This window comes from Vigna unguiculata, chromosome 1 (genome assembly GCF_004118075.2).
Source record: "Vigna unguiculata cultivar IT97K-499-35 chromosome 1, ASM411807v1, whole genome shotgun sequence".
Lineage (NCBI taxonomy): Eukaryota > Viridiplantae > Streptophyta > Magnoliopsida > Fabales > Fabaceae > Vigna > Vigna unguiculata.
This window is the reverse complement of record NC_040279.1, coordinates 9,303,500-9,314,341: the sequence shown is the minus strand read 5'-3', so window position 1 is coordinate 9,314,341 and position 10,842 is coordinate 9,303,500. Positions and strand designations below refer to the sequence as shown.

The 10,842-nt window shown below is 34.7% G+C and overlaps 1 protein-coding gene and 1 non-coding gene across 8 annotated transcripts; both read right to left on the bottom strand.

Annotated features, from left to right (window-relative positions):
- Positions 1-215: 215 nt before the first annotated feature.
- Positions 216-3,477, bottom strand: LOC114180646. 7 transcript variants are annotated; one of them, XR_003603704.1, is made up of 4 exons: positions 2,696-3,477; positions 1,871-2,535; positions 1,603-1,790; positions 216-406 (listed from the first exon to the last, which is right to left on the bottom strand). XR_003603704.1 is itself a non-coding variant. In XM_028066955.1 (4 exons), exons 1-3 carry the CDS (start codon positions 3,317-3,319, stop codon positions 1,608-1,610), a joined length of 288 nt encoding a protein of 95 aa, XP_027922756.1. In that variant the 5' UTR covers positions 3,320-3,477; the 3' UTR covers positions 216-406; positions 1,603-1,607. The 7 variants fall into 7 exon arrangements, 2 of the variants coding, with proteins under 2 accessions (XP_027922756.1, XP_027922752.1); XR_003603705.1 differs by having other exon boundaries at positions 2,484-2,535; XR_003603706.1 differs by having other exon boundaries at positions 1,603-1,693; positions 2,484-2,535.
- A 3,084-nt stretch (positions 3,478-6,561) lies between these two features.
- Positions 6,562-6,668, bottom strand: LOC114165625. The gene has a single exon (XR_003599743.1). It is a non-coding gene; the product is annotated as a small nucleolar RNA R71 (small nucleolar RNA).
- Positions 6,669-10,842: the final 4,174 nt, after the last annotated feature.

Here is a 10,842-nt window from a genome sequence, read left to right as displayed (position 1 = left end):
TATTCATTTAGATCAATACTTTTAAAACTACAATTATGCATTTAGAAAATTCTTATATTATTTTATCTCTTATTGATTGACGTCACATATTAATTATACACTAATGCAACTAACACTTTTTTTTTTTTTAATTTCATAATTAAATGTTTTCCTACTCACATAACAAAACATGCTTAATAATCACAATTTTCAAACATAGATTTTCAAATACAATCTTAATAATGTAATACAACATATGATTATTTATACTACATATAAAGTTATTAAAATTAAAAATATTGATAATCCTAACATGATCTTTTACAATAAATAATTAAAAGAAATGATGTTGAGTCCTTGTATATGAGTAACTTTCTCCTACTTGTAACCAAAGCTGCTAAAGTTGCTTATGGATGATCAACATAACCTGCTCCCACATAGTCGATACATGGTGTAAGCAAACTACAATAATTTAATAATTTAATAATAATAATAACAACAACAATAATAATTCAATTTTATAAATCAAATTAAATTCATTCTATTTATTCATCATTCATTTGGTTTATTTATAAGTAAATCCATTAGATTTATCTATTATAAAAATATAAAAAATTTATAGATAAAAAATTGAATTTTAATTGTAAGCATCACATTTCAAGATACTAATTTATAACCTATTGATTTATATCCCTTTGAAGACATGAAACTATATACAAAAAGATATATCAATAACAATAACACAATGAAGTTGTTTGTTTAATCATTGAGAAGAAAAATATTCTACTAAAATTACAAGTCATCAATATAGCCCTGCATATTAAATGATTAGACAGGACCAATTAAATATGATTTAATATTTTTCCATGCTTCCTTACAAACTTTTCAGGTGTTCTTGTCTTATCTCTGGGTAACCTTTTTAACAAAATTGTTGCAATCTCAAATTGGATATTAATCATTGAAGATAATAGGCATAACTTTAAATTACTACCTTTAAGTTACTAAATGGCAGGAAACCTTGTTCCAATGTCTTAATGGTCCAACCCTGAATTAAATCCATGTTCTTTTGAAAAATGTCTTGATCATATCTTAATTATAATAAAAAAAATAAAGAAACTTTACGGTCTCAACAATCAAACATATATAAAAAACTATCAGTGGTTGAAAGAATTATTTGTTAAAAAAAATCTATTGTTTCATTTATATTGAAAAGGTTATAGGAACTAAATGGCTTCCTTTAATTTTGTTGATTAGTGGCAATTTATTAAACCGTAAATCACTTCTATTGATTAGTGTCAAACAACTAAACCTTTAAAGCACTAGAAAGTGTAAAATCCTTTCATCAACCCTATCCTTAAGAGACCAAGTATAATTTATCGTAGTTTCCTTGTCTCTTTTTCACCTTCAAGTGAAATCCATTCCTTGAAAGGGCATGGACATGTTAAACAAATTTTTCTCAATTTTCCAACCTAAATTGATAACTTATGTATTAAACCTATGTTTGACATTAGCAAAATATCAAGGTCCACTAGCTCTTGCAAGTAGTAAAAAAGTTGAAAAAGAAACTCGCATAGTTTGTCTCCCATGTCAAGTAATTAAGGTATTTTCTTCTAGAAAACTAACCTTCATCATCTACAGGAAAATTGTAGAGCTTTACCATCCTTCACACTTATTACTTTGGCTTTATACCATGCTGCCTTAAATCCTTCTCCATCTTGAAAATGGTGCAGTTAAAAACAGAACCAATACAAAAAGCAAGCCAAAGTTCCCTCCAATTTTTTTACAATTATGTATGACAAGGACAAACATACCTGAAGGATAAGAAACTAGATATTTGAGTTTAAATTGAATATGAGCATAGGTCAGCTTCCAAAGAATAATTGCACCCTACCTACTGCCCAGCTCGCTGAAGCTCTTGATCTAGTTAGGTCAGCTTTAAATGACTACTTTCCAACTTTTGAACATAAGCTTGAAGAGTAGCAATATTTCTTTATCAAGTCATCTTAGTACCCATGCAAAATTTACCAGTACGCCCTTCAAATTAAACTACTCATCCCAACAAAAAATTTCATCCATTTAAACCAGAATTGTTGTTACATCGAGAAAGAAAAAGGAATTGCAGGTAATTAATAATTTAGTACATCAATGTTACTTCAAAGGTGAAACATTAAAATTTTGGTTTGTTATAACTAGCTCTTTTCATATATATGACTAGATAGTAGCAACCTTAACTAGTAGTTTCTAACATCAAATAATCGTATACTACAAGAAGACTAGAGAAGGCATGGCCAATATTTGTGCCAAAAACCAAGTTTTCCATGTAATGTGAACATAATCATTTCATTCTCAAACTAGTTGACTACAGGAAAGATTTTCAGAACATTCAAGATTAGTGCACCAAACATCATTGTTCGATACGTCAAGAAAAATAGTTCACTTCAAAACATATGGTGAAAATGTATTTAAGTATGGATGATTTATGCCTTGGAGATCTATATGCTTACCAATTTCAGAGAGCTGAAGCTTCATCTTGGCTTTGACTCTTTCAGCAGATGACTGTAGACAATAGCAATAAAGATGTCCATGAATCATGACAAACAAAATCTAGCCAAATAATAGAGAGAATTTATAAAATGTGTCTAGACATGAAAGCAACATATTCATCAGGACAAATACAGAGAAAGAAAAAAAATTGAATCAGCAGAGTGGAACGTACCATACTGTCATAACCTTCAATTAGGTTGGAAGAATTCGTCCCAACATGGTTTCCCTTTCTTGCTTCACTGACATTTCCTATATCATTTACCGCCTTCTCTTACCTACACTGTTTGTGAAGAGAAGTGCTTCCCTATCCATGTCCCTTATCCCTCTCTCCCTAGTCCTATCCCTATCCATATCCCTATCCCCCTCGCTCTCCCTCTTGGAAACCGTAGGCTCATAAGATGGCTTCTTATTGAGTTTGTCGTGAATGGATTGCAGTTGCGCTTAATCACTTAATCGAGTAAATACTTACAATCACTTAATCTAATAAACATGAACCACAACAACATTGCACTAGCTCAAATACAAAACATATCATAAATTTGATAATTCAATCAATCTCACATAGCAATTAATCAAACAGAACCAGCAAAGTACCCCGAGTTCAAGCAACTCAAATTGGAGTTTGCCACAAAACCAGGCGTCTCACCGGAAATGGCAGCAAGATGGAGTGGTTGAGTAGAGCAACTATTGATGCGAGCTCTAACGTGCAAGGATGGTTCCTAAGGTTTACACGATTGCAACGGCGAGGGTCCAGTCTGGTGGCAGTGGTGACAATTGCGATCAACGCCGGTGGCATGATTAACGGTAGAGGCTGGAGCCAATGTTTTCAGGGAAGAAGAAAAAGGCGCTGATGTTGTGTTGATGTCAATCAGAAGAAGAAAGAAAAAATTTCAAGATCCAAGGGAGTTCTAAAATCTTCACTGATTCGCGTGAAGTTCTAAAATTTTAATTGCAATTTTTTTAAGTTACTAAAAGTGAAAAGGAGGGAAGATCTTTTTAAGAAAACATGTATAGTATGTATAAAAGAACTTATATTTTTTTTTATTTAATTAAGTTAATTAAGTGTTATGTGTAAATATGATACCTCATTTTTAATCTTAGGCAACATTTAGAAAAGTGTGATATAAATAATCAACACTTTATAAAATGTTGTCTTTAATAATTTTAAAATCACACATACAGAAAAATGTGGTATTTAGTAATTTTTAAACCACACTTAGAAAAAGTGTGGTCTTTAGTAATTTTTAAACTACAGTTATAAAATTGTTGCCTTTTACGTGTTTAGGCAACACTTTTATATGTGTTGACAAGTTGAATGTTGTCTAAAGTGAAAAATGGTATAGTGTGGTTCTAAGGAAAGAGTTCTAATGGTTGGAGACAGATGACAGGAAAATCGGAGTGTGGTAGCGATTACCACTTTGAATATCTTCTTGGGTTGATGTAATGATATGTATTATTTGTGTTGTTTCAGTTTTTGTTAAATCCTTATATATATATATATATATATATATATATATATATATATATATAACTTTTGTCTATGGTTAGCTCACCCTGTTTTGTGTGTTGAGGTGTATGTGATGATCATGTTAGAAAAGAAGTCCCACATCGGTAGGAACTTACTTTTCATGTTATAAAAGGAGCTTAGTGTTTCCTTAGGAAATCATCATAAAGTCTCTCCTTTTTATTACTTTTGCTTTATTGCTTGAGAGAAGAATTAAGAGAGAATATTAGTTTCTCCTGTCAAAGAGAGAAGGTTAGTTTTTCTTTTAAGGTTCTCCTTGTATTAATTTTTCCTATTTCCAAGAGAGGGGTTGTCATTGTTTTCTCCTTGGTATGCAATTTTTCCTTTCCTTGAATAAATTATATTCATTGCCTATTTTCTATTTTTGTTCCTTTATATTCGTCTTTTATTTTATTTGTGAGTACTTGTGCTAGTACTCTATTACCCAATAGTGGTATCATAGTTGTTGGTTCATGTGATTATATTTTGCTGCTATTGTCATTAGAATAGTGTTGTGATAGTGGATAAAGTGTGGAACTTTCAAAGTGCATGTCTAGGAAAGTTTTGGCTAGGAAAGACTTGGTACTTAAGCGTGTTCATTAGTGAACCACCTCTCTTTCATAGGAATTACTTGGTGCACTGGTTCACGGTCTGCCTCCATTGTTCAAGTAGATAGTACTATTCATAGTGAGAAGTGCATAAGTCGGTACGAGATAGAGAAGTTCAATGGGAAAAATTTCTCATTGTGGAAACTAAAGATGAAGGCAATTTTGAGAAAGGACAACTATCTAGTGACAATTGAAGAAAAACCTGCGAGCATTACAAATCAAAAATGGAAGGAAATAGATAACAATGCTATAGCAAATTTGCACTTAGCATTAATAGATGTGGTTTTATCCAGCATTGCGGAATAGACTACAAAGAAGGAGATTTGGGATACTCTCACAAGACTGTACGAGGCTAAATCACTTCACACAAGAATATTCCTGAAGAGAAAACTTTATACACTTTGAATGAATGAGTCCACATCGGTGATAGACCACATCAACAATCTAAATACATTGTTTGCCCAACTTTCAGTGGCAGATTTCAACATAATTGAAAATGAATGTACGAAACTTTTACTACAAAGTTTACATGATTCGTATGATCGACTCATCGTTAACATTGCAAATTACAACGTTGCTGACCTCCTACAATTTGAGGATGTTGCTAGAGTTATTCTTGAAGAAGAATCCAGACGAAAGAACAAAGAGGATATGGTGGAAAGTGCAAAGCAAGTGTAGGCTTTGGTGATGACGAGAGGTAGATCAACAGAACGTGGATCCAGTGGGAGTCAGTCCCAAGATAGATCTCAAAGTAAGAAACATCTCAAATGCTACCATTATTGCAAAAGAGGGCATGTGAAGAAAGATTGTTAGCATTGGAAGAATGGAGAAAAGAGCTCTAAGGCATCAACCTCACAAGGTTGTATGACAAGTTGATGAGTCATTATTTTCTTCCATTCCCCTAGCCTTTGTGTACCCATTTGATAGTTGTTCAATGCTTAATACGTTTTTTATGCATGCTTAATCTCAAATTCGTGTGTGCACATTAATGGCTCATATTCATGCTTAATGTTTATGAGTTCTGTCACAACTTGCTTCAATCTGTGGGTGTTAACTGCTTGAAATTTGTTGTGCTTAATGACAATGAATCCATGGTAATTTTCGCTTAGTTGATTACTTAGGATTCATGAGAGCAAATTCGAATAGAACAATTAATTTGGTAATCTGTGATTGGTGGACTTTCAATTGAATCAAGGAATCATTGCATTTTCATATAACTGTTAAATTTATCTACATTGTGAATTTAAGTTTGTTGTGAATTTGGTAAGTTATACCCTATGTTATGCCAATATCAATAGAATTAATGTATTTTGGTGCATGACTAGGGGAAACCCAAGTGAATTACGACCCATTGACCTTGAGATTGATAGGACATTCCATCGAGGATGTGAGCATCTTAGGAATCCATCTTTGCATGTTGATTATAATGTGACTTTTCCTGATTCCTCTGATTCTCTTCATACACCTGACACTTCTCATTCTGTGCATTCTTTGCATTCTGAGCATACTGTTTATTCTGATCATTCTGATTTTCATACTGATAATATGGCTCTCTCTGCTCCACCTCATCAGAGGACCATGAGTGAGCTCACTGCATTAGATTTCACTTATGACAGTTTATGCATTCAATATCCTGAGGATGAGGTTCCGTATGTCTTAAAAACTGGATTAATACACTTATTGCCAAAGTTTCATGGCCTTGTAGGTGAGGATCCGTGCAAACACTTACAGTAGTTTCATGTCGTGTGTTCCACCATGAAACCCGCAGATGTCCAAGAAGACCATGTCTACTTGAAGGCCTTTCGTCATTCCTTGGAGGGCAATGCAAAATACTGGTTGTACTACCTTGCACCCAGGTCCATCATGAGCTGGGATGACCTGCAGAGATTGTTTCTTGCCAAATTCTTCCCAGCTTCAAGAACAACAACCATAAGGAGGGAAATTTCTGGCATCAAGTAACAATCTGGGGAGACCCTCTATGAGTACTGGGAGAGGTTCAAGAATCTTTGTTCAAGCTGCCCTCACCATCAAATCTTTGAACATCTCCTTCTACAATATTTTTATTAAGGCCTGCACCACATGGATAGAAACATGATTGATGCCGCAAGTGGTGGTGCTCTTGGTAACATGACCCCAACTGCAGCCAGGCAACTAATTGAGCACATGGCTTCCAATTCTCACCAATTTACACAATGAGTGATGCCATAATTATTAGAGGAGTTCATCATGTAAGGACAGCCGAATACACTAAGAAGTTGGAGAGTAAGATTGATGCTCTTACAACACTAGTTAACCAACTTGCTTCCAATCAGAGAGCTCCAACTATAAGAGTTTGTGGCCTTTGTACATACGTGATCATTTCATAGACTCTTGCCCAGCTTTGCAACAACAGGTTGTTGCTTCTTCTTCTTCTACACTAGTGGATACTCCTCAGGCGTATGCAACTAATACTTTCAATTGAAAATGAACTAATAAAAAAACTTTTAATTAATTTAAATTACATAATTTCAAATGTCACTTTGTCAAAAACTTCCAAAACATTTGGAAATAAAATAAAATTACATAATTTATAGTATCTTATTTAAAACAACTAAATATATTGTAAAAACTCCCAAGTCCACCCCAACCTCTCCATGCCAAGATTATCTGCAATATCCTCTGCTCCCGTATAACACACACGTTATACGATCATCGCACATACAACAAACACACAAACAAACAAATAGGGGTAAGCTAAGTATAAACAATGATATTCATATAAGAAATTCATAAATAGAACTTGTCCAATAATACTCAACGTCGCATTCAATTAACACGGAAACTTTATGATCACAAACCATTCGTGGTTTAAACACACAAACCCCAAATCCAAACAATCATACTAAACCAAACATAGCATCACTATCATCTAAAATCTTCATTAAATTCCACCAAGAGCTTTCAAACAAGGCAAAACACTCTCAACATGCAACACATGAGAATTTCATATTGCCAACAAAGTACTCACCATCACATCATGTGTGGGAAATAAACCATAACATAAACCCATCAACTTATCAAATAATACATTCATATAATGAACCCAACGAGTGACATCCATTCAATCATAGTATACAACCGATTTAGGATTTTAAAAAATAAAGCTGCGGCTTGTGTAAAACTCCAAAAATTATGTATTTATATTCAAATTAAAGATGATTGAATCAAGAATCAAATGCAACAATAACCAACTTAATTGAATAACCAACAAAAGTCAATGTTGTCAACAACCAAACTACAATGATCTTGCAATAAAAACTACTCTCACTACAGAGCTCCGATTCAAGATCTGACTGGTCAAAGTCAAGAAATATGTGTTAAAGATCAACTGTTACAATTTCAGCTCGATCCAACGGTTAACGAAGTAGAAACGTTTATTTTACCAAAAATGTGCAGTGTAGGAAAATGGGTAGCGCCTCAAAACGAGATAAAGAAAAAGAAAGGTGGCTACACCAAAATAAATAGCTCACATACAAGCAAGTGTTCCATCAATCCTTGGCTTCATTGAAATATAAAATCATGTACTGCACCCACATCAATACGCATGATATCAATAAAAAAAAAGAGAAGAAATAAGGTAAAGCTTCAAACAACACATAAAGCAAACTCAGCCTCCCCTACACTACACATGCATGCTTTTCAAGTTTCATTCATCATGCAGCCAAAACAAAAACAACTAGAACAAGGTCAAGCTTCAAACAAAACAGAAAACAAAGTTAACTTCCCCTACCTCTCTAGATGATTCCTCTTCTCTACCAATGCCGCTGAAAACTCTAACTTTCATCCTTCCTCTCTTTTCCTTCTCCCGTCCTAACCCTTTTTTTTCTCTCAAGAAAACTTCTAGATTTTAGCTTTATCTAATCCCACCCAATAATTCTGTTAAGATTTCTAGCCCAATGCATGCAACTTTCACCACTAGGCTACATGCCATCACAATATCTAATATGCATTATAAGAATTAAAGCACTTATACTCCACTAACCATAATTCCTTAAATCACTTAAATAATTATTATAAATACCACAATAATTTAAATCACCCACATAATAATTATTTCCTATTTCATAATTTAATAACCTAATTAAATTAAATAAATCAATAATATTAAGCAAACCATTAATATTTTTTTATGTGTTTCCCTTTATTCTAATTTTTCCCGAGTCTTACATTGGCACTTTATCCATGAAGTTTGTTGACATTGGCATGCGTTTTAATATTTTAGATGCCATGAAACATCCTTCTGAGGATCATTCTGTTTCTCACGTTGATATCATTGATCATGCTGTTGATGGATATGTTTCTGATTTCCACCCTTTGCATTGCATGAAATATGCATCTATGTTTAAATAGTCTGAATTTGCATGCATTGGTGTTTATTGTGATTCATATTATGACTCTGATTCTGAATATGATGTGGATAATGTTGAATCTGTAGAGTTTGACTCTTTGGATGTTATACCTATTGACTTTGATGTTATACAATCAGATTGCACTAACCATGTTGTAGGAAGTACATATGCATCTAATTATTATGCTAAGGTACAAGTTGTGGAACCAATTTCTCCCTCCCCTCTGGTTCCTGATATTCAACCAGCATCCAACACTCCGGAGTTGAAACCCTTACTAGACAACCTCAAGTATGTCTACTTGGAGGAGGAGGACAAATTGCCTGTCATCATTTCCACCTCCCTAACTGCTGAACAAGAGCAAAGGTTGTTGCATGTTCTTAAAAAGCACAAGAAGGCAATTGGATGGACATTAGCTTACATTCTTGGTATTAGCCCATCAACATGCATGCATAGGATATTGTTGGAAGATGAAGCAAAGCTAGTGAGACAGCCATAAAGGCGACTCAACCCTATCATCTGAGATGTTGTAAAAAAGGAGGTGCCAAGCTTCTACAAGCCTATCATCTATCCCATTTTAATAGTCAGTGGTGGTTTTTCTGGTTACTTTCAAATTCAAATTGCACTTGAGGACCAAGAGAAAACCACATTTACCTGCCCCTTTGGCACTTTTGCCTATAGGAGGATGTCGTTTGGTCTATGCAATACCCCTTGCACATTTCAGCGGTGCATGCTTAGCATTTTGAGTTATTTTCTGGAAAAATGCATAGAGGTGTTTATGGACGATTTTGTTGTGTATGGATCCTTTTTTGATGCATGTTTAGACAGTTTGGATAAAGTTTTGAATAGGTGCATCCAATCTAACCTATTTCTCAATTTTGAAAAATGTCATTTCATGGTAGAACAAGGCATAGTATTGGGGCACATAATTTTGAGTAAGGGCATTGAAGTTGACCCTGCCAAGATTTCAATTATTTCATAATTGCCTTACCCCTCTTTTGTGCGAGAGGTTCATTCTTTTCTTGGCCATGCAGGGTTTTACAGGCGCTGTATCCAAGACTTCAGTAAGAAGGCCCTTCCACTGTCCAATTTGCTACAAAAGGATGTTGACTTCATCTTTGATGAAGGATGCAAAGAGGCTTTTGATTGCCTCAAGAAGGCCCCAACCGCCACTCTGATCATTCAGGCGCCTGATTGGACATCCTCGTTCGAGCTGATGTGCGATGCATCCAATTATGCATTGGGGGTTGTTCTGGCTCAAAGGATTGACAAGCAGCTGAAGGTAATCTACTACACCTCCAGGACATTAGATGTTGCCCAAGCAAACTACACCACAACAGAGAAGGAGCTTCTTGCGATTGTTTTTGCGCTTGAAAAGTTCAGATCTTATCTGCTTGGTTCTCCTGTTGTTGTGTTTACTGACCATGCAACTCTTAAGTACCTATTGAAGAAAAGGCAGAATCTAAGCCTTGGCTGATTAGATGGATGCTTTGGCTCCAGGAATTTGATTTGGAGATCCATGATAAGAGCGGAGCAAAAAATGTGGTTGCAGACCACCTGAGCAGGATTGAGAGGTCTGTTCATGATGCTTCACTGATCCGGGATGACTTTCCCGATGAAAGTTTGTTGACACTTTTTGCTAGGTATTATATTTGGGATGACCCCATTTGTGGAAAATGTGCAGTGATCAGGTTACCAGGAGATGCATTTCGGACCATGACATTGACCCGGTCCTTAATATTTGTCATTCATTTGCACCTGGTGGTCATTAGGGATGTCAGAAAAATTCGTACCCACAGGTATCCGCGGATAAAGCCCGTAA

Coding starts and splice junctions, on each gene's coding strand:
- LOC114180646 (XM_028066951.1), bottom strand. CDS start 3,319: ATGCCACCGGCGTTGATCGCAATTGTCACCACTGCCACCAGACTGGAC. Junction 2,536..3,169: donor CCATCTTGCTGCCATTTCCG/GTGAGACGCCTG, acceptor TATTGTCTACAG/TCATCTGCTGAAAGAGTCAA. Junction 1,791..2,483: donor GCTTCAGCTCTCTGAAATTG/GTAAGCATATAG, acceptor CTTATCCTTCAG/GTATGTTTGTCCTTGTCATA.